The sequence below is a fragment of the Danio rerio genome, chromosome 25, assembly GCF_049306965.1.
Source record: "Danio rerio strain Tuebingen ecotype United States chromosome 25, GRCz12tu, whole genome shotgun sequence".
Classification (NCBI taxonomy): domain Eukaryota; kingdom Metazoa; phylum Chordata; class Actinopteri; order Cypriniformes; family Danionidae; genus Danio; species Danio rerio.
This window is the reverse complement of record NC_133200.1, coordinates 32,709,148-32,734,347: the sequence shown is the minus strand read 5'-3', so window position 1 is coordinate 32,734,347 and position 25,200 is coordinate 32,709,148. Positions and strand designations below refer to the sequence as shown.

The following is a 25,200-nucleotide window of genomic DNA, read 5'->3' as shown; positions in this document are numbered from 1 at the left end:
ATGCCACCAATTTCAGCATGCAGTATGAGCTGGATCTGAGGTCGCTCTAAAGGTTGTGTGGTCTGACCACATGGTGATGCTACAATGTAAAAACAAACAAACATTAAAGCAGCTTTAATTGAGGGACCACTCGTCTAACTTAGTGTTTCTCAACCATGTTTCTGGAGGACCCCTAGCTCTACACAATTTCTGGAAGTGGCATCCCAAATGGCACACTTTGCACTAGTGCACTTCCACATTGTCTATGTATGTAGTGTTGTCCCAAAATGGAACACTAACGATTTTTTTTTCTTTACTAAGCAGCAAAAGTTTCTCAGATTTCTCTGAGGATGTTTCATGGTTGCCAAATAAATGACCAAACTACCAAAAAATACCTGCCATGAGCATATTTGTAACCAGGGATCCCAAGTGGTGCTCACTGCAGAGCTGAGCTCCAGCTCCTACTTCCTTGCACTTCTACAAGTGATGTCACTGGGGGTTAGTGGTGGGTGTTTGCTTTAAAGCAGCTTATAGGAGGAGGAGTTGGAGCTCAAGCTCTCCCTCATTGGCTCTGCAGTGAGCAGTGTCTGTTATCCAACATCACTGCCTGAAAGCTCTGCCCCTTCTGCTGATTATTTTTACTGTCAATGTCCATTGTTAGCAAAATGTTGTTGTCATACCTTAATATTATGGTGCTTTCACACCTGCTTTATTTAGTTTGAATCGCACTAGAGTTCGTTGTCCCTTTTGGTGCGGTTCGATTGGGCAGGTGAGTATGCAGCAATCGTACTCTAGTGCAGACCAAATAAGCGTACCGAGACCTACTTAAAGAGGTGCAAAGCAATGGTCGTTGAGTGTATGAAGTGTCCAGCGTTCCATACTTTTATGTAACCGTTGAATAAGGACATTATCCAGACATTAAAAGTGTGCTTATTCATTTTAGAGTTATAGTCTCAAACTCTATTCCTGGAGGGCTGCAGCTCGGCACTGTTTAGCTCAAACCAGCTCCGACTCACACCTGTTTAATAGTCTCTAGTAATCTTGCACACCTTGATTAGTTGCATCAGCTGTGATTGATTAGGGATGGAGCAAAACTGCAGAGCTGCGGCCCTCCAGGAATCCAGTTTTTGACTTGTTTTAGACTTTTCAATGTGTGTGAATGCACTAGGTACGCTATTTATACTACAAAATGGTGTAGAATAATGCGATTTGGGACACACCTGATTCAGATCATCAGCTCATTAGTAGAGACAGGAGGAGCTGTAATGGGTGTGCCAGACAAAGGAGACATCCAAAACATGATGTTGGTTAGTCCTCCAGGGGTCCGTTCTTCGTACCTCGCTTAAATGATCTAAGATGATTTGGCAGATCCTGGATCTTTTCATCTCGATAACTGATCTTTCGCTAATTTGGTTCTTCAAACAAGTTCGCGAATCAGATTAGAATGTCTGGATAAACTGATCTAAGATTGCTGCGTGTGTTATGAAGGACAGATCTATCGATCCTCGAAATCATGATCAGCAATGCAACGATTGGCTGACGGCAGCGTAATGACATCATCTGATTAATATTCAATTATCCATGTGAGCAAAATTACATCAAATTAGCAGTAAATGGTTTGTTAAATATGACACGCAAGAACTTTACACATTTGTTGTGAGCTGCAGGCTTTACACTTTCATTTGTCAAGACGAGTATTCATCATGTATTTCAATGCATATCAATGTATTTAGTTCTACATTTAGAAAAGATTTTCTTATTATAGTAGCTGGTTTTTAATCGGTGTATAAAGAATAACTGGTTGTTTACAAAAGCATTTTCATATTGGTAAAGGTGTCTGCAACTTTTGTGAGGCATCAAATCACTGGCATATTAACTATCAAAACATGTTTATTACTGCATAAATGTATTATTGCTTTTAAAAAAAAAAGTCACATATTGTGCATTTCTATTATACACAATTTGTTCTAAAGTGATCTAAAAAGTTCATATCAATAAGTTTTCGCTTTGCACCAGGTGGCAGTCTTTGTACTTTCATTTCGAGGGTGCAGATTGTATACGTTTTATTAATATATATAACTTTATTTATTTTATTAATGACTATAACTTTATATATAAATTTAAAAATTATGTACCATTTTCCCAAGTGTATATAACTACTACTGTAAGAAAATATCAGAACTCGGTACATACTTTCTGTACTATCTTTGCTTGAACTGAGCCGATCTAATCCTGTTTATGTGAATTGAACCTGCTCCCGATCAGGTTTGACCTAGCAGAACTGTTGCTATGACAACAACTCTCGGATCAGCTTTGAAGAACGAAACGATCCTGGATCGTGTCAAATCGTCAATATCCAAATCCAGCTAACTGAGTAATCCACGTACGAAGAACGGACCCCAGTTCCGCAGTTGAGAAACACTGGTCTAACTGACACAAATCGCCATGCAGTGTTTTTGCTGTTGGTGCCCACTTCTGAGTGCATTGGCACATCTCAAAAAACCAGACACCATCATCCAATGATGTTTTAGCACCTATTAGATTATTAATGAAACTTTTACAATGTAGATCGTGTCAAAGCAGCTTAACATAAAAGTTCAAGTAAATTGCAACCGCGTCAGTCCAGTTTAACTCATGGTATTGCTCTTAAAGCGAGATATAGACAGCTGCAGACCCGCAGAACCACACACGCTTCAGGCACACACGAACTAGGCTAATCATATATGCTAACTAACTAACTTCTTAGGAGAATTATCGCCACCTATTGAATTTCACAAATATGGTTTCCCAATATCAGTCATTATATCATTATCAAATCATAACGATCATTTTAACATCTCCGCTGTTTCTGAACTAAATTACGCAAGTTAAAATAGTTGGTAAAATACTTATGACTTCACGTGCCCACATTCACACAAAGAACATAATAGATCCTCTAATTGTAGGATTAAGTTTAATAAACTAATTCAGGATCTTAATATTATCATCCTTGGTTAATATCACTTTGTTGTAAAAAATAAAAAGCAAACAATAATGTCAGATTAAAATGATTTAATATATATTATATATATTATATATTATTATTATTAACAGCTAATTTGTAATGCTTATTTTGTTGCAACTTTAATTACAACAAATTACCAATACTTTATGGTTTAAAAACAATATATTGCTAACTTTAAATTACTATAGTATTTAATGTGGGAAATTAAAATTACTTGAGCAGAATATTAATATGTCATACATTTATTACATGTAAAAAGATTTGTATTACATATCAAGATGTATTATTGACTATTAAACCTGTCCAATTTAGATGGTTCAGCAAGGCCAGCAAACGAGTATCTGCTATATTCACTCTGTGAGATAATAAAGGCTGATCATCTATGATGGCTGATAGAAAACTGTTCAGTGTATTATATTGATGGCGATCAGGAACAACGCTCCCCATTTGCTCCTCTTGATCACAATATTTGTGAGAAAGTATACTCTTATTTTATTTTGTCCAATATTTATTAACAACATACAATTATATTGATGACGATGTCTGAGGAGACGTTAATAACATTAATATCCGTCATAAGCACATGGTTTGCCTAGATCGTGTGTGCCTGAAACGTCTGCGGGTCTGCAGCTGGATGGAGATCAACATGGTGCTCTTGTAAACCACCAGATGGAGCACTCTACACAGGGGTTCAGAGTGAGACACAAGCACAGACATTTATTTAACAGAACATGTCTATGCCCTAATCCTTCTGAGTTTATTTGTGAATGCAGCAAAAGGCCACTTTATAAGGTACACCTGTTCAACTGCTGTCATCAGCCAACCACTCAATAAATGTAGACATGGTCAGAGTGATCTGAAGCCCAGAATTTTCACATAACACCATTTAAGGAGAATGAACTTAACTAAACTACGCAGTGAACAGCAGGTTTGTTGGGAAAAATGCCTTGTTCATGGCAGAGAACACCTGATAAAAGATAATGGAAACCTGCCGTTGACCTACTGCAGAAGAGCACACACTGCTGCCACTCCATTAGTGCGCCATCAACAATAATGTAATAATGTAGGCATAAGAACAACGTCTTTATTAAAATAATCTGTTTAACATTTACATTTATTTCACATTATGATAGATGCTGTGAGCTGCCGAACGTTAAAATCCATGCCACATTTAAAAAAAATCAGCACAAATAAAACGCAAACAAACTGAACAAACGAAAGCAATTAAAGCTCAACTTCATAAAACTGAAAAAAGGAAAAGTCTCCACCTTATTTTCACAATTAATGTCGAGGTCAGACCAGTTCAATCTTCTGTTAAACTGTAATTAACCGCTGCAGACCTCTATAATACACTAAATACAAAATATACAAGGATGGTTGATGCATTATTATACAAGCAAATAAGAATAAAGATGAGCTAAAACAAACAGAAGATAAAACTGTCGTTTAAAAATAGGATTTTCCAAAAGGGAAACCAAAAGTACTTTTAAAGACAGACCTAGTCCAAAAGTTTCTTTCGGCTGTATGTCCTGCTAGGCGTCCTTCGCCTTCTCGGCTGGCAAAGAGGAGAGATTTCCAGCTCAGACTTGGATCCTGTTTGGAGAAAAAAAAAAATGTTACAAAACTAATTTGATGCAAATAAAAGGTCAGATTTCCACATTTCCAAAAAACAAGCACAAAGCAGATGATCTTTTTAAAGTTCACCCAAAAACGAAATGTACAAATGAATTATGTTACATTCCCGAGATTTGTCTCCTCAACACAAATTAAGTAGATGAAACCTCAGAGCTCTCTGATCCTCCATAGAAGGGCTGCACAATTGAGTCAGCATCCATATGGCAATGTGATCATTCACAATAGTCACATCGCAGGATACGCAATGTTGAGTTTGTATCATAATCTATCGTTTGTACATGCCTTTGATACCTGTGATTGTATAAAGATTTTAGAAACATTCAGGTAGAAGAGGTAGGGCTGCTCGATTTTGGGAAAAATCATAATCTTGATTATTTTGGTCATAATTGTAATCACGATTATTCAAAACGATTATCAGCTGAAGAAGTCAAAATTATTAGCGCTCCTGAGAATTTGTTTTTTAAATAAATATTTCCAAACTTATGTTTAACAGCAAGACATTTTTCACAGCATTTCCTCTAATATGTTTTCTTTTGGAGAAAGTTTAATTTGTTTTATTTTGGCTAGAATAAAAGCAGGTTTAAATGTTTTAAAACCTCTTTTAGGGTCAATATTATTAAAATACAAAAATATTTTTTGATGTCTGCAGAAGAAACTGTTATATAATGACTTGCCTAATTACCCTAATTAGGCCTTTGAATCACACTTTGAATTTGAATGCTTCTATTTTAAAAAAATATCCAGTAAAATATTATGTGCTGTCATTACAGCAAAGATAAAAAAAAATTAGTTATTAGAAGTGATTAAAACTATTATGTTTAGAAATGTATAGAAAAAAAAATTAAACAGAAATTGGGGGAAAAGAGTTGCTAATATTCAGGAGAGCTAATAATTCTGACTTCAACTGCATATATAGTTATTTTCCTCCCTGCAAAGGAAAGAGAAATAAATACAATAGAATAAAAATATGAAAAAACTGTGCTTCAAGCAAAATCACTGCAAGTAAAACACTTTAGCTGCAAAAGTCCTTCAGTCAAGAGCAGTGAGAGATTTTCTCCTTTTGTTGTTAGATTAATGATAAAAACAGGCGGCAGCAGGAACGTGTCATTTATTCTAAACTCGTTTGTTTATTACACAAATGAAGGTTAATATGAAATCACTGAACACCTCGTTTTGACACCTATTCGACCATTAAAGCGCTCACATTAAGATCATTTTAGATGTGTGCGCTCTGCTCGTCACAGTGTGCTAATGAGACCAAATGCTGACCGCATGCTTCTGACTGTGTCTGCGCGCCGCACACACACACACATACATACATAAGAATGCAATCTTTCACGCTTTAAAGAGTAACAAATGTGTACAACTGGAAAGGGGGCAGGAAATGATGGAATAATCGTTTATCTCGATTAATGGTTTTTCATAATCGTTAGAAGCCAATTAATTGATTCGATTAATTGCACAGCCCTGATAAGAAGTTATTAAAAGTACCATTTTTGTGCCCTCAACTATCAAGTTTATTGAATTAGTTTTATTTTTATCATTTGGTTGCGGTACTTGAATACAGTTAGACTGGAGAAACACTTTCTTTCATTTGCATCTTTTTCTTGATTGTATTAATAGATCGTCATGTATGAAAATACTCACAACACATGCAAATAGAGAAATGCACTGCAAATAGCACATACTACATTGAAAATGTGTGAGGGGACCCTGAAAAGTAGATTTTACTGGGATGTACTCTCACTGCAGAATCTTACCAATCCATCTAACAGAATAAATCTTTCTAAATAGAGATATTAAGTTATCTGGTGAAATTGTATTCATATCGCAAAAATAAAAGAATAATATCACAATGCTAGATTTTTCCAATACCGTGCAGCCCTACTCTATAGACAGCAAAGGTGCCAACTTGTTCAAAAGTGATGCCAGAAAACACTCAAAACACTTTTCCTTCAGCGGTTCAATCTTACTGTATTTACAATACTTTTGTGTGCACATAAAACAAAAATAACCTTATTAAAGAGTTTCTTCTTCTGTCAGTATAGGTGGTGCGTTAACCAGAGTAATGTTGCACTGCGTACATATTAGATCAGATGCTCCTGTGCTTCTTTTCAAAACGAGAATGTCGCATGCAAGCATCCGAAGTATACATCAGTGCACAGCACTCATGAGCGCACACCCTAGGGATGCACCCAGACCCACTAGGGATGCATCGATTATAAATTTGGGTTGATTTGGTTGTACGATTATAGTCTAAGAAATAATAACGGTTTATCGTGATTATTGTGCGTTCATTTATTTTCAAAACACTTGAAAGTGTTGTTTTTTGCTGCTCAGTAACTAAATAATACAGCTCAAAAAATAATAGTAAAAAAAACAAACTATTGTCCATTTCTCTTTGGACTTAAAAAAAAGTGTAAAGGTTTTTGCCACATAAACAAACAATTTTACACTGAAAATAAATGAGAGAACAATGAATAAATAAATAAACAGTTTTTGTTAAATGTAAATCTGAGCATCATATTGTGATAACTGACCCTTCACTAAGCTCCGCCCTGCTTACTGTTGTTACGCCTGTCAAGCTTTCGTGTCTGGCACATCTATTACAATGTCAATATGCGCCAGTGTCAGACATTGCCAGCGATATAATTAGTCATTTTTGGCGAACAAGTGAGATATCCAAGAAAACCAGACAAAAAAAAAAAAAAAAGAATGCATTATAGGTGTATATTCACCACATAATAGGCGACCGATTAGAAAATAACTTAATCAAAATTGAAGCTAGCTTAGCCTAGCCGCCTCATACGCTGACCATTCAACAGCTTAGCTCATGCACAGCAGAAGAGGTGAAATGTAAAAATAATCTAATAACAAACTAAACCGTGATTTCACTATTTTTAGCCAAAAAGCCTGATAGATTAATTGTTGTGCAATGAAATATAGCGTAACTAACCGACAAGGAAACACGCATGGACAGTGCTTCTACATCAATCATAGCAAGAGCAGCCAAAAAGGGGAAATTGATGGATTTGTACCAAATATTACAGGTTGCAGATGGAAGGGCATCCACTGCGTAAAAACACGCTGGATAAGTTGGCGGTTCATTCCGCTGTGGCAACCTGGATTAATAAAGGGACTAAGCCGAGAAGAAAATGAATGAATGTTTGTGTGCCATTTATACTGTTTCTTTTCTAATTTGAAGTTAAGTGGAAACAATAAATAAATTAAAATAAAAATCAAAGTATAAATAGCAGAAGTGAACAAATAGATTTTCCCTACCAGCAAATATTAATCCAACACTAAATATAAAAGCAAATATTATTCTACTATAACATCGTCACCAATGAAACTAAATCTCCAAAAGACCAACAAAAGACCAACAAAAACATTAGTGAATTGTCGCTCTGAAATGGACATGAGGGTTATAAATTACTGGAAAAAAAAACAGCTGTGTGTGAAGTATATTGATTGCAAGTGCTCAGTTTGTGATCATATCTCCATTTTGTTCTGTTAATATGTAATCCAAATACTCATGGCTTGAAACAGATGGAAATATGACTGAATTGTGCTGCTTTCACAGCCCCTCACACAGCTTGATTCACGCTGGCATTTTCCCCCTTGGGTTTTAGGTTTTGTAAAGGGAAAAACAAATCCACCACCCAGTCCAAAAATGTAGGATACCAGGTATCAGATTTGCACAATTCATGTGCACAATACTGTGGCTTGTTTGCCTCGCTCTTGACAAACTTGACAGAGCTCCCGTGCGTTTCTACGGTTGCCAAGCCACGATTGGTGTGTGATGGTTTTTGGGTGTAGCTTAGTGAAGGGTCAATTCTAAGCATCATTTTATAAAGCTGAACAGTCATTTCCATGTGCGCACCGTGTGCACGTCACTTCCAATATGCGTACACGAAAAGAAATAAACTTTTGTGCACAAAAGACACAACATGTGAACAGCCCTTATTAGTTAAGAGCCATAGTTAATCCAGTGTGCGTGGGTATTAGCCTCAGTTTACAAGCTCAGACGTTTAAACTAGCGCACATATGACAAAGTTTAGCTGTAGCCGTTTTGTTGACAAACGCAGTGTTGAGAAACCTTCACGATTAATTAACCGTGACTAATTAAAGCGCGGTTAATAGTGAAACCGGTTAATTGTTGCACCTCTAACTGACAATGAGAAGAAGAAACTAAAGTGTTTTTGTAGCTTTAAAGTTTTTCAATGAAGACTCATGCACTGTTTTGACAATTATTTAGTATCTTTCTGGACTTTGAATGAGGTGGGATCACTGCTGTCTATGGAGGACCAGAGAGCTCTCGGATTTAATCTAAAATACCTTATGTTCTGTTCAGAAGATGTAAAAAAAAAAAAAAGTCTTGGTGGTTTGGAACCATATCAGAGTGAGTAATTACAATCAATTTAGGTAAAACACTATTTAACATACACCACTTTCTTACCACTAAATTGTGTTGCTTCCTTGATTACAGCTGATTTTTTGTATAAGAGTGGTGACTGAGTGAGAGCGAAGATTCCACTGGCAGACACTTGTTTCTTTACTTTCGGAGTGTCCACTGCAAAACATCCGAGTCATGGCATTTGTAAAAAATTAATTAAAATAAACAAATAAACATTAAATATAAATATAACATTAAAAAGAAACATGCTATGTACTGCACCAAAGTTTTACTATACCTTTTCTGCCCATCCATGCAAACTGTTCAGTCTTTGTAGAGTCTTTAGCATCACACATTTGTGCCATAGTTTCAGTCCAGTCCATTCCTTCAGGAGATCCCTGATGGTCCATCACCTGGCTGGATCTCAAACCCAGTTTTCTTTGACTAATAGGGGTGCTCAGCGACTCCTTGAGTTCTTCCACCCCTTGAATTCGGAAAATACCTTCAAGCTCTGGGTCCTCAATAACTCCAGTCTTTTCTAGCAGAGGAACACCTTTGATGACCTGCTCTTTGTTACCGCAAGTCTCGATCCGAGCTCTTTTCTTGCGGGGCCAGCTATTTAGGTTTTCTGGCGTTGGCCATCCTCTGCTTTGAGGGGATGGAGTCAGAGGAGATGCTAGTGGGGATTGACTGCTTGTGGGATGGTGTGTGGGAGTGATGGACTGGCATATGTATGTCTGCACTCCTTTCCCAGGTGTACCTTTGGCAGGGGTTGCTCGACTGCAGAGGGATGGAGAAATGCAGCCAGGATGTCTAGAACACTGTACAAGAGGGCTGTCAATTTGTGGCGCCTTCATATTTGTCTTGTTACGGTGCACAAGATGCGAGGTTATGCCCTTGGTTGCACTACTAGGTAAATCACCTGCATTAAAAGAATCAGTCCGTCTTAACTTTAGTTTAGGGAGGCCTGAGGCCTGCATTTCCATCTCTACTTCGTAGGTAAGTGGTTGAGGAGAAGACTGCTTTCCACATGCAGGAGTTCTCCTTGTTCTTGGCGTGGAGATCTTCGGTTTTCCTGAAGAATATCCTAGGCGTGCTTCTGCTTCCCGCTGGCGGCGGTCTGGAGTTTGGCGGAAGCCGTAACTTCGAGTTAATGGTGTACCAGTCGAGGTAGTTTGTTTGCCCTCAAATTCAAAAACGTCTGATTTAGAGGGTTTCCTTGAGAATGCAATATTCATCTTGATGCCTCCAACAAGCTGGGTCTTCACCACTGCGGCCTCTGATATGTCAATGCTTTCATCATCTGTTGTAATGCTGAATTCAGAGCAATCAAACTGCTGGGAGTCAGAAGATGATGCCTCTTCTGCTTTTTCATCGTTGGCCTTGTTTTGCACAATTAATTCATTATCATCTGTATGCTTTTCCACATTACTGATGGATGAATTATTTTGATTGCTGACACCCGATCTAGATGGACCAAAGGATGGTGATGGACTTGATTTTGCTACAGTCGAAGACAGACTTTTACGAGGTGAAGGGCTAGTACCTGTTATGCCCTGAGAGTTGCTAGAGGGTGAACAAGACTCTTTCACGGGTGTGTTACCAGAGCGAGTGCACATTCTGTGTGTTGGGATGGGGCTTTGTATTGTTTTTTGTATATTTGGTTTCAATGGAGAATTGCAAAAAGGAAAGGACCCGGATTCAGACTGAGGTAAAAACTCATCTGACCCTTTACTTGTTTTGTAAGGTAAGCTCAGTGTTCTTATCTTTCCTGACCTCGTAATAGACTTACATGTTTCAGGGTCAATATTTACAGGAATTTCAAGTCTCCTGAGAATAATTTCAGGAGATGTCTTAGATTTCCTTTGGGGCACCTTGTCAGGCGTTTTAAAAACAATTTTTTCCTCTGGGCTGCTATTTTTGCCAGGTGTAACCAGCCTTGGTGAGTGTCTTTTTGCAAACACCGGAGAATCTGGCACATTGACCTGGTTTTCTGGCACAGGTTTCCGTGGCGATGGAGACCATGTCACACACTTCTTTGGTGTTTTACAACCTGGGCTCCTCAGCCAAGCACCATTTGGAGAAACACAATCCAAGAGGCTTTTTTTAATCGGAGTCTTGAGTATCCCCTTCAGTGGGCTTTTCATGGGTGTCTCTACCACTATACTCTTTGCAGCAGGGGACTGAAAGGGGCTTCCTCGGAGAGCCATACCATTATCTCCAACTGTCCGGTTTGGAGTTCTTGGGGACTGAGGGGTTCTGCAGCCAACTGCAGATGCCAGTGCATCAGACCTTAACTTCTGTGGAGTTTTATTTTGATTCTGAAAAATAAATGGACCTTTTTAATACAAAAGGATCACAAACACCAACTGTATTTCAGGTTATCTGAACTAACTGTAAACCAAATTAGAAATTACCTCAAAAGATAAACACCTAAGTGGCAACCCTTTACTGGCTTGATCTTCTAAAGAGGACACTGTAGTGTGACGCAGACGACCAGGGGACTGGGTGGCTCCAAAAAGAAGCCGAACTGGTGACCTAACAGAACTAACACTGAATTTACCTGCGAAATGAAGACAATGCAACTTTAACCATGCCACAACATACCACATTGCAACATGATGTAAATCATGATTTTCCCTGTGCCACTGAAACACTGTTTCCTGCTCACCTTTACCCTCAGAGTGGGAGAGTTGCGAGGAGGAGACGACACGGTCTAGATTTCGAGAACGAGGTTGAGAGCTTGAATAAAACACACTTGAATGTCTCCTGGTAAGGCTTTTAATTCTTGGGCTTCTCCGCAAGTCTGAGAACAAATGATTTATTAGTGCAGTTCTATAAGTGATTTTTCAATATTAACATCTTAAGGCACTTACCAGCAACTGGTTTGATAGGAGATTCCTCAATAATGCACACATCAGACTCTCCGGACTTTCTGTCAGAAAGAGGGCAGGAGAAACACAGGAAATAAAATTTCAAACAGGATGTCTCGCATAAAAAAGTTAATACAATACATATGGATATCCTACATGCTGAACACACCATTTTGTAATATACCACAACCAAAATGCATAGAGACCAGTTTTCATTTAGAGAACGACAATTTTGGTTGGACCTTATAGACTTCTGCTGATTTAATCAGATCTCTTTAAATACTGATATGTACTTATTATCCAATTAATATCGTTCTGGTTCTGGTTTACTTTTCTGGATTATCTGACATATAAATGCCACCATTAGTCCTATTATAAATTCTTTATTCTTATTTTAATTTACTTAGACATTTATTTTTCCTTCTTTTAATCTCATGTATATGGTCATAACTCCTCACATACTCTGCTATAAACAGTTCTAAATCTAAAGAGTTGTGAAAAGATAATTAAATAAATGCAAAATAGACATTAAAATATAACAATTATAACAATGAATGTAGGTCATAGGCCTCACCTGCCAGTCCTTTGCCTGTGCAGTAAGCGACTTGAAACCTGCTTATGCAGGGGAGTCTCAGATACTTTCTTTGTCAATAGAGTGTGCCGATCTGAAATTCAAAGATTTTAAGATTTAAGTACATGCACTGTGGAGGGGATTTATTTTCCAATCATTCTCTCTCTCTCTCTCTCTCAAAAAAAAAAAAAAAATTAAACTTTAAAAACTAAATTTTAAATTACCATCATTGTCCACATCTGAACGCTTGCGTTTCTTGATTCCCTCTACTGCTGAGACAGACTGGCTACGTGGCATTTTGGATTTCTTTGAGGGTGATACAGTCACTTGGTTGAAAAGATTTCTCCTTACCTTAGTTACCTCTGTGAATGTAAAAAAAATAAAATTAAAATTAAAAAATTAAACATTTAACAGAACTCAATAAATTCCTGAGCATCTTAAAATGGGATAAATTAGTTACCTTGAACTGGTTGCTTAGGTAGTGGTGGCTGTTCCACAGCAGTTTTCTCTATTGGAACACAGAGTTTTGGCTTTGCCTATATATCCCAACAAAGGTTATGTTAGTATTTTGACACTCCTGAAGCCAGAAAATCAATAATATCAAAGCAAAAAGAAAATGTCTAACCAGACGTGTGGACTTTCTTGGAATTTCTATCTGTCGCAGTGCCTGAGGAGCCTCAGTCATGCTTTTATGGCGTGTGATCATGCTCTGTCTACGAAAATAAGAGAAAGAAATTTATTTAATGAAGTATTGGAAGTATATTTGAAGTATATATACTTATTAATGGTTTGACGGTTCACAAAATTGTCGAGTTGGTTGTTTCAGGATTCTGTGGTCATGTTTTTGTTTTCACATGAACCGCTCCCATTCTTACTAATGTAAAAAGCACTTCATATAAGTGTTGTTTTGCATGACAATCACCTTCTCTTCTTAGCAGAGCGATTGCGGAGTTCCTCCAAATGATCGCCAACACTGGATATGTTGCTTTGTGTGGCAGAGAAAGATGAGAGACTCACAGAAACACTGTCCTTAGCCAAAGACTCATCACTAAAGAAGTCAGAAGGCAGTACAGCAACAAGTGCCTCAGGCAACTGAGTTCCTAAACTGTGGTACACATCTGCCAGGACCTTAGGAATGCTGTTCATGTACCTGAAAGGTATCAAATCATGGATTTTATGAATCATACTTTAAAGACAATTCGATTTTGAATGAATATTTCTAAATCACTGATAACGTACAACGGCAGAACTTCTTCTTGCATGAATCTGGATAAGTAAACAGCATCTTTACTCCGAGAGATAATCCGTAGCATGTCAGCCACCTTAAACGATCAAAAGAAAATGGTTACGATTTTATTTTATACAGAATAAGGGCAATAATCCCTTTAATTCATTGGTATATTTTGATATGATATTTTTAAGGTTAGCGGTCGCCTTACGTCTTCCACTCTTTGCTCCACAACCTCTTCATCTTCTTGTTCTGTTTGTTTGCACAACTCAAGTCTGAGAACTGCTTGCAGCTGGCATCTGCGCAAAGATAAAGGTTTTGTCGCCATGTTTCATACATTTTAAAAGTTCACTGTTAGTTCATTTATTTAGACATTCATTGCATTTAATACGTACTCTCTGATTTTGCTTTCATCATCTGAAGAATTTCCGTAATGCTGACGAATAGACTGGCAGGATTTCAGAACATGCTTCTGCACTAAATTCAGTAATGAAGCCTGCAAAAAAAAGTTAAATCAAGATTAAAAGAACACTCAACAAGAAAGTCTTCTTTTTTGCATGAAAGTGATTAGCCTGCCTGAATGTCTTTTAATAATTATTATTAACCTTAATTGCTTATTGTTATTTTTTACTGCCATATTAAAAAAAACATCAGCATAAATCTCTGGAAAGGCTTCAATAATGCCATTCAATTAAACCATTTATTTAAATAAAAATAGTTAACAACATTTTATACTCAAAATAACAGCAAATAAGCAGATTTGACAACAATCTTTGGGGAACAAAGCTTATATACATGAATAAAGTACAGAGTGTTTGCAGGTAAACAGCTGTGATCTCGATGTGAAGGGGAGTCAGAAAATCACTTACTTCCGCGTTACTTTTGAGGAATGATTTCACAACTGAAAGCAAATCCTGGACTTGAGAGGGAACAGACATGGTTCTATTTTCCACAGCTTTCTGGTAAGTGAGTCCCAGGTGGGAAAGCAGCTCTTCCTCACTGCTGAAGTCTGTTTGAGAGCACATACATTTGAAAAATGTAATCATTAACTCTATTGTTTTACAGGTTCCCAACTTTTGAAAGTCTCCTATAATGGGTTTGCATGCAAGATATGCTAATATTTAAAAAATATTTTAATATTTAATAAGCATCAGCTTTTTCCTCAGTGTCTGAAGTGATGGATCGACTTATTTTTTCTATTTTTCTGGGTTGTAAGCAAAGACTTATCACTTTCTCTTTTGTATTTGGTCATTTTTAAAAGGCCTGCCATACCTGGCTGACTAGCTGGGCGTTTGCATTCTGAAGATGACATGACCTGAGCTGGCTCCGCATATGGATGGCTCCAGATGGCTCTGGAAACTTGACGTGTTTGTCCATTTAACGTTTTTCTTTTTTTTTTTTTTAAACAAGTCCTACAAAAAGCTTCATCCAAATTATTGGATCACCTTTCTCGTTCGCCATGAATCCAAAATGTTCCCAGATGGGCGATGTAATACAGGTTTTCCAACGAGGCTCATGGCTCAACTTGAACTTGCTGTATCATGTCTAAACGTTATATTCATAAATGTAGTCCTTGGCAACATAATAAAAAAGAAGCGCGGTGCTCTTTTGTGGGTCTTATGTAAGCTGCCGTAAAACAGTCGCGGCCGTTAGTAAACCATTGAACAGTTGCCCCTTATGCAGCCAAACTTTATGCATATATAAAGTATATTTTTTAATCGCTTAACTGATACTATTAGTCGGTTACAAATGCACCCTTTTGGTTAGCGGTTATTTTGAGCTTCTCTAATTAAACCGCATGCACAGGCTCTAAAAAAAATTTTTTTCCCTCACGGCCGCACACCGGAGATCAGGAATCCGGAATACTTTAAGCCGTTTTAAGCAATTTTGCAAAACATGGATTGAATATTAATCAGATGGTGTCGTAACACTGCTGTGCCGTAGACCAATCATTGCATTGCTGATCATGATTTCTGATTGATCGATCTGTTCTTCATCCAGACGTTTTAAGATGATCCACAAACTTGTTTGAAAAACCAAATTAGCCAGAGGTCAGCTATAAAGATCAAAAGATCCAGGATCATCTTAGATCATTTAAATGAGCAACAAAAACTGACCCATGGAGGCTTTTTCATTACAAACACAGTGATGCAAGAACAGTATAGTTTTACTATTACAATTCAATCCCTAACTCTAGGTGAAAGCAAAGTAGATTCATTTTCATAGCACGATCACCATCTACAAAATGTTCCTTATTTGTGAATTTATTTTCCCCCTCGAAAAAATGACCCTATACTCACGCAAGAGGCCAGGCTTGGTTCGATCCCCGGATGATTTTTTCCCTCCCTTTTCAGTCCCTTTACCAGATCCAGCAGAGCCACTGTCCCCCTGAGTCTTCTGAGCTTTCACATTCAAGCGGGCAAAATTCAGCATCTGTAGAGAACGACTCATGGTCTTCATCTTCTGTCTTACTGGCGTGCATTGTGTACCCCCTAAAAAAAAGGCAGATTGCAATGAAATCATTGTAAACAAACACATTAGAAATTATTGTTTTTAAAAGATGCGCACATTACTGAAATGCGCAACAACGCAAAAATGTTTTCAGTGCATCAATAACATCCAATTTGTCCTTACGCTTTTTGGACCTGAGACTACCACTGGACCCAGCTGTGCTGCTCTGATAGAACTCTGAGAGACTGCTGGTGATCTCCTGCTGAGTATCCGAGTACTCCTCTCCCTTCTCCTTTTCCTCAGGAGCCGCATGCAGGAGCCTGTGGGTGTAAAACAAATCTTTGAGTACTTATGTTATGCAGTTCTGACACAAACTGGTGTGGCCAAACCCTTTGAAAGCAAAAAAGGTTTGAAACATCTGACTGAAAGATTCCAAACCTCATTGATTCCATTAAGTGGCAGCTAATTCCTGATTGGTCAGAGAGTGGAAACCATCCCTCCACCATTCCAATACTCCTTGAAGAAGACTCCTGTTTGAGCTCCTGATTGGCCCAGTCAGGAACCAAAGGCATCTTTTCGTGATCTAGAAACCACAAGAACATTGTAAAGATACGTGTCCAAATATATTTTGGCACAGTACAAAAAGAATGAATTCAGATGAAATCACCTGAGCAGTCATCCTCCTCCATGATGTCATACATGACACTGAGAACACTGCTGACTACATCAGGTAAGTCACCGGAAATGTCTGTGGTGTCCAAGGAAACAAGGTCTGCGGGCAAAAGCTGGCCTTCCTGAGCAAGCAGAGGCTGAAGGACAGTGATCTGAGCTGTGCAGGATGACAGCACCGATAGCACCGCTGAACACACCACATCTCCTTCACTTACTTCTGCAAGCTGTGTACGGTAGAAAAGACAGAATTTTGTAAGATTTGCTTTATGATAATACAACCTGTCTGTATCATAAATCTGCCTCGCATTTAGCTTTGCACATAAACAATTATGCTGTGTTCACACCAAATGCAAAGTGAATTTGCACATTGCATCGCTTGCTCGTGGGATGTTTTCAGCCTCACATGAGTTCAGTTAAACTTGATTTGAGTTTAAATTTGGATTTTAGACAGAAGACATAAGCCCCTTTCACACATACAGACCTTTCCGAAAGGTTGTATGTGTGAACAGGTCCTTTTTGAAAATACCGGTAAATTTGTTCTGGCTATTTTCCGGAAAGAGAAGTTGTAACATTACCGGCAATTTGCCGGAATGCTGCGCTGTGTGAATGCAGAAGGAAGATTGCCGTAATAAGCGCGTGCATATCTAGAACGTGCTGACGTGAGACGTCTGCTTTAGCCAATCACAACAGTTAGACGCATTTACGTCTGCGCGGTTTGTGCGAATAAAAGCCTTTGAATATTTTTCCAGACACATTTAGCTGCTAGAAGTTAGTCAGATCACGTTTATATGTTCTTCTTAATGCCAACTGTGTAAATAATCATCGATGAGATGCTTATGATAAGCCGTTGTTTGTTTACCTTCAAGCTTTGCGTGTGCCTGTGAAACAGCCTGTGAGCGCCAGCACACGCACATATTATGAACATCTCAACATGCGAAAGTGATCCTGCGAAAGTTGTTCACAATATTGATCATCCACAGAGTTTGTAATTTAGTCAAATGTTTACAAATACAAGCGCAGCCGTTTAAAGCTCATTTGTGGTTTATGATGTCAGAATTTACCAGTATTTTGGAATGGATGTGTGAATGCTCTTTTCCGGAAAATTTCCGCAACGTCCTCGCCTGTGTGAACAGTGCTTTTTTTGAATTTACCGGTAAAGTCGTTCCGGACATTTTCCAGATATTTACCGGTATCACTGTGTAAAAAGGGGCTATTGCTGAAGCAAATTCCACAAAGCCCCTCACAGTTTGTCATTCAAACCATTTGGCAGAAATTTGCCACTATTGCATTGACTTTGTATGTAAATTACTTTCATAAATACTTACATTTGCATTCGGTGTGAATCTAGCATTACAGATTCAAACAAAATACTAGAAATAGTCATGGACTGAAGGCCTAAAATAACAGTCTCTGTGTGGTAAAGTTTTGTAGCAAATGCTACACCATTGCAAGTTATTATTATTTAGGTAGATTAAATATCTGCATGTGATAATTATGCTTCAGAGCTGAAACTAGGGGTTGATGAGAAAAACAAATTGATGCAATTAAACTCTCAAACAATTCTGAATTGATTTATAAAAGTTCAGAATTGATTCTATATTCCACTTAGATTGCAATGATGTGGGCTTATGTGGGCATGAGGTTTAAACAAAACAAAAAGTTTTGATAGGCGCACATACATTGGCTGCCGAATTACAATTCCACATAAGGGTTAATACATTTGACTGTGCATTATGGTTGCACAATATATCCTTTCAGCATCGATATCACAACCTGCCCATCCGCAATAGTCACATTGCAGGATCTGCAATGTCGAGTTGGGATTTTCTACAGCTGAAAACATACATGATTTGTGGATTCGCTGAAAAATTTTACAAAAAATTAACCAACACGTTTATCACTTGCATTTGTTTTCAAGGTCTCTGAGCCTTTCAACCCAGTTTAAAACATTCAGGCAAGCAATTATAATGCTTTAACTTTAAGAAAGATTCATTGTATTCATCTGATGTAGACTATATAGTAATATTTTACATTGGTTTATTGTTATTTCGCCTGCGAGACTCTCAGAAAACTCTGCATTTCATTTGCATCTTTGCTTCACTGTATTTGTTAATGCTAGTGAGATTTAGTTTATTTTATTTCATGCAAATGCACTAAACTACCAAATCATCCCAATCAGTCTAAAATTATGAATTATTTCCAAAAAGAGACACTTTCAGCCATCTGGTGAAAGTGTATCGCAATGTCAGTTTTTTTTCATATTGTGCAGCCCTACTTTGCGCATTTATATATATGCAACATAAATGAAACAAACAAGAAAAAATGTGTAATACTCTCTTTTTTGGCAATATGACTTTGCTCCTCTAATTGTTCTTTATATTTTACTCTCAAAGCTGTTATCCAAAATAATTTCAATAAAATATTTTTTTTAATGGCATTACAGAGATTCCAATCATTAAACAAAAGCATAGAAACTCTGATTAAAATGTAAAGATGAAAATGTACAGCAGAAGAAAGAGGAAAAATGCAGGTTAAGAATCATTTTGAAATCGGATGGTAAAGTACCCAAGACTCCCCCTAGCTGGAACCATCAGATAAAACAGCATATTAGATGTGATTTTACCATAGCATGTCCTCCAGTGGACAACTGCTTTAAATGCTGAAAAGCCTCCTGACCCAGTTCCGCATCTGGACACTGCAGTATCCAGGTCTCAATGGCTGAATGTGAAAGGGACAAAATGTCCAAACTCTGCAGGACACCTTTGAGAAGCACATCCACAGGAGCACGCAAAGATCTCTGCCTGTATGAAACTGGCTCCAATGTCACGTTACAGGAACGCTTGGTGCCATCTGCCACAAAAAGATTTAGAAATCAATGACAATGTGGAAAATGTTAGTAAAAAACAAGCAAACTTTATTTTAAAGTTAGTTGAGGTTCAAAGACCATATAAACCTCCCTTTAAAAAAAAACTGATTTTATATTCATAGACAGGATTTCAAATATAGGATATCAATGATTCAAAAATGTGTTGTGATTATTCTGCAGAACATAAATAGTTTTGAAAAATATTAAACATATTTATTCAGACTGGTAATTATTAAAAATATATGATAGAATAAGTGACCAGACAAAATTTTAATACATATGAAATTATTTAAACCTTCTTGCTACCAAACAGGCAAAGCTTAGTGGTTTATAAAAATAGAAGCATAGCATAAAGGTTTTAAACAACAACAAATTAGCATTTTGTGGCTCTACTGTGATGTATAGAGTCCTTTAAAAGATTTGTATTTTCAATCTAGGTAAAAATTTACAAACACCTCTTGCTAAAAATGGAATACAACAATTTAACAAAAAATGTTACTGCTTTAATGATTTTTGTCTCTGACATAAAGATCAAAATATATATCATCAAGATTTGGGGGAGGATTTTGTAAAGTTTTGTAAACAATAAAGACACACAATCCCTTTTGATCAATAATGTATGCGTGCTAATATAAACGGTTTACTTCACTTAAAAATGAAAATTCTGGCATAATTTTTTAACCCTCCACTTGTTGTTTATGTTTATTTCCTTGGTTAAACACAAAATAAGTAACAATGAACGGAAAAATATTTGAAACTGGTAAACATCGACTTTGAAAGCATTTGTTTTTTCAAACTAAGCATGGCTACCAGTTTTCAACATCTAACTAAATATCTTAGTTTAGGTTCATCAGGAAAAAAAATTCATAAAGATTTGATACATCCTGAGGATGACTAAATTTTCTTTTTTGGATAAACTATCCCTTTTTTTTTACTATTTTTTTTTAACTGTAAACACACAATGAATATGGTAATATTATTGAATACTTATTACACATTAATTACATATATATTAATACAAAAAATTAAGGATGCTCAGATCAGGATTTAGCCAATACCGAGTATTAATACCTTGTTATGGTGACCGGCCAATACCGAGTACCGATTCTGATGCTTTAAGCTTTATAATACATAAACCACATTTTCCCTCTAAGTATAAAACTTAAGATATTTACTAATAATGCAATTTGAAAACATTGCAAATAATGAAAGAAGAATTCAACATGTCCAAAACAAAATTTAGGGCACATATTTGATGCACAACAACTTAAAATGCACACTTACAAATCCATTTCTTCTTAATAAAATAAATAGTTCTATAAACTACTGTTTATTGCAATAAGGAAATTACAAGAAGTTATATTATTAAATGTTCATGTTAAAAATATAAGTTTTTAAGTTGTTTGAATTTATCTAATATTTCCAGCCAGGTTTTAGTGAACTTTGAACTATAGTGAAACACAGAATTTTCAGTCCTTATATGTAAAAAGTCCTAGATACATGAAAGGTCATTCAATTATTTTGCTCATCTCCAACTATTGACAGCAAATCCGGAGAGCCTCACAGCAGCTAGGGGGGATTTATACTCACAATATCTTTACTGATTTATTTGTTTAACCTAACAAACATAATGCTTACAAGTTACAACATCACTGTGATCTGTTCTCTTGCTCATTCACTCTCGTCACGATGATTCCCGGGGTACTTTAACTAATTTGCGGGTGCCACAGAGCCTGTATAAATATGTATAAGACTAGCAGAGCTTCTGGCAGAGGTCATACGGTTGGATGAGACACTAGATCTAGCCCCTCCTGTATAGCAGAGGTCGCTCTGCTTGCATCACAGCAGCTCAAAATACTGGAAATACAATGGTTGCAACAAAGAAAGCATCACTCGCACAAGTCGCATCAGTAAACTGTATTAACAGAGCTTACAGCACATCTATTAGCTGCTGTGACATGAGAGCAGTGATTGGTCATGCCCCCACACATAATTTAACTCCTCATGTGTTGTAGCTGTTGTATGTATAACTCGGGTGTGCATGTGCATCTTTCTCTGCTTGCAAGTGCTTAAACAACATTTGTGATCGGTTCATGAGATCGACCTGGGGTCTGTTCTTCGTAGTTCGCTTAAATAATCTAAGATGATTTGGCAGATCCTGGATCTTTAAATCTTGATGACTGATCTCTGGCTAATTTGGTTCTTCAAACAATGTCGTGAATCAGATTAAAATGTCTGGATGAACTGATCCGAGATCGCTGCATGTATTGCTATCGATCCACGAAATCATGATCAGCAATGCAACGATTGGCTGAAGGCACAGCAGCGTAATGACATCATCTGATTAATATTAAATTATCCATATATGAGCTAAATTACATAATATTTGTAGTCAACCGTTTGTTAAATATGACACGCAATAACTTTACACCTTGTTGTGGGCTGCATGCTTGGCCCTTTCATGTGTCTAGAGCAATTTATGTAGTTTTACTGTTAGAGCGGATTTTCTTTATTATAGTAGCCAAAATATTATTATTGTAGCCGGTTTTGTAGTCGGTGTAAAGAATAACTGGATGTTTACAAAAGCATTTTGATATTGGTAAAGGTGTCTGCAACTTTTAAAGCATCAAATCACCGTTATATTAGCTGTCAAAACATGTTTATGACTGCATAAATGTATTATTGCTCTTAAAAAAGTCACATATTGTGCATGTCTATTATCATACAAAATGTACTAAAGTGATCTAAAAAGTTAATATCAATAAGTTTTTTCTTTGCACCACCAGGTGACAGTCTTTGAACTTTCATTTCAGGGGTGCAGATTGCATAAGCTTTATTAAAGAGCTCATATTATGGGCTGAGAACGGTTATATTTCACTTTTTAAAGTCCCAAACAACAAGATGATATGTATGTAAGGTTAAAAAACACCTTCAATGTCCTACATATATATATATATATATATATATATATATATATATATATAGATATTTACTATTTTTTCAAGTGTATATAACTACTTCTGTAAGAAAATATCAGAATTTAGTACATACTTTTAGTATTTTCTTTGCTTGAACTGGGCAGATCTAATCTTGTTTATATGAAATGAGCCTGCTCCAGACCAGGTTTGAGCTACCGGAACTGTTGCTATGACAACAACTCTTTGATTAGTTTTGAAGAACGAAACAATCCTGGATCGTGTCGTCAATACCCAAATCAAGCTAACTGAGCAATCCTCGTACGAAGAACGAACCTCAGCTCAGCGACTACTGATACGATCATTAAAAGTGATTATCATATCAGCCGATACCAATCTCCGGCTGATCAATCAGAGCATCCCTATAAAAAATACTATTTTAAAAATACTATACCAATTTTATACGTTTACCTGCAATCCAGGAAAAAGATGCTCCTAGTGGAGGAAACAATTGTTGCTGCATTCTTTTAGACAAGTGAAGGTAGCTATTTGTGGAATCTATTGGAAATGCATCCACTCCCAAAGCCAGTAAAGAGTTCATTTTAGGATGCTGGTCCATCAGTGGTAAACAAGGAGACAACATTGGCACCACCTGTCCACCAACCAGCCCAAGACGTTCCATCAGAGTCTCTATGCCAGTGTAGTCCTTCGCCACATGATCAGCCTGGTTTGGAAAAAAAAAAAAAAAAGAGAAAATGAACAGTCATTTAAAAAATTGGAGCATAAAGGGGATAGTTCACCCATAAATGAAGACCTAAACGACCCTTAAGCGAATCCAAACACTTTTTTTCTGTTGAACACACTGGAAATTCATATTCATTGACATCCTATGAAAAACTATGAAAGTCAATGGCTATCGGTTTTTAACGTTTTGCTAAATGATTATTTTGCGTACAAAAAACCCTAAAACATGTAAAGTAGGGCTACACCACATATTATTTCAGTATCAATACTGCAGTTTGCACATCCACAATAGTCACATTGCAGGATCTGCAATATCAAGTCTTGATTAAAGTTAACCACACTAGAGTTCAGAAAAATGTGGAAACTCTAAAGCAGGGGTCACCAAGATGGTGCCCGCGGGCCTGTTCTAAAAACAGCCAGGGTTCACATTTTTACTACTAAAATTTCATGACTTTTCCATGATTTTTCCAAGACTTTCAAGCACATTTTCATGACCTAAAGTTTCATGCAAATCTACATGAGTGGTAAAAGAAAAACAACGCATGTTCAAACTTATTACAGCATATTGTAAAACATGAAGAAATCTATTTAGTTTCAATTTATATATTGATTTAGATAATGCTTACACCGCACTAATAATGTGAGAGTATGTGACTGGCCATGGACAGAATAGAAGGCAAGACAACTAACCTATATTCAAGAATACAGTTATTTGTTTGACTTTTTCAAAACTTTGTGGGCTTTCCTGTTTTTCCAAATCTTTTCCAGGCCTCCAGCAAATTTAAACATATGGGCGCAAAACAACCATAATGCTTGTAATTTAAAGACTAAGTTAATTGTATATATTTAACCACAGAAGATAAAACAGTGTTGTTTTAAATTATTCACTTTTTGTACTCAAATACTGTTGACTCACAGAAAACCATAAAGCACTGGTTATTCATTTTGTATCATTGCTCTATATTATTTATCTATGCTTTTCTTTTTTAACTTAATTTTATGCAGATTCAATCCCTTTAAAACCATCTTGTATTCTTTCCCAATAGAGTCATCTGGTGAATTTGTATTCATATGGGAATATATACACTGAAGATTTTTTCCCAATATTGTGCAGCCCTTATTTAAAGTGTAAGTAAAAGATAGAATTTTTAAAATGAACTTTACACGAGCCCAATTTACCTTGAAAACACCTGAATCAGCCCAGTGAAGCACAACGTTTCGTTGCATAAGCATATCTATGAGACCTTTGGGCAGCATCTGCTCATTTATGTCTTTATGATGTCTACTGTCTTCTCTACGCATGGACAAGTAGTCTTCCAGCTCTGCTTTGGACCGTGGACATTCAGACACGACAAAAAGGACATTTTTGTCAACACTTAGCATGTCACAGTCCTGCAAGGGGATGTTTCTGCCACTTCTACTCGACCTTCTTGGTCTCAGCGTCACTTTGGTGGGTGATGTTAAATCAGGTCTGTCCCACTGGAAGTCCAGAAGAATCTCTTTCAATGCATTTTGAACACAACAAGCCGGGCTGGGTTTCAGTTTATGAGACTTTTCCTGACTTCTAGGAGATTTTCCTTCAGTCGTGAACTTGACATGGAGTTCTTCTTCAAAGTCACTGAACACCTTCTCCTGAAGCTCCTTGAAATCAGATCCCCTGGTTATAAGTGTTGCGCTTTTCACAGTTCTCGAATTGAAGAATTTATACCCCCATCGAACTTTTTCCAGACCATATCTGTGTCCCAAACTGAGCAGAACTCTTAGTATCCATTGTTTGAGGTGGTCTTGATAGGTATTACTCGTGTTTTTGGTCCCTTCGGATCGATAATCCACGTCGATAGCAAAAACGACATTCTGAGAGGCCAT

The 25,200-nt window shown here is 37.0% G+C and overlaps 1 protein-coding gene across 1 annotated transcript; it reads right to left on the bottom strand.

Annotated features, from left to right (window-relative positions):
* Positions 1-4,052: 4,052 nt before the first annotated feature.
* ticrr (TopBP1-interacting, checkpoint, and replication regulator) lies at positions 4,053-25,200 on the bottom strand (the record flags this gene model as incomplete). Its single annotated transcript, NM_001003887.1, is given in 22 exon segments — positions 4,053-4,576; positions 9,078-9,191; positions 9,313-11,335; positions 11,432-11,577; positions 11,686-11,820; positions 11,891-11,949; positions 12,462-12,552; positions 12,683-12,820; positions 12,919-12,994; positions 13,084-13,171; positions 13,381-13,608; positions 13,698-13,780; positions 13,898-13,985; positions 14,082-14,182; positions 14,556-14,695; positions 15,987-16,178; positions 16,321-16,457; positions 16,576-16,720; positions 16,805-17,033; positions 19,433-19,659; positions 23,062-23,314; positions 24,514-25,200. Coding segments are annotated over 22 exon segments (5,475 nt in total).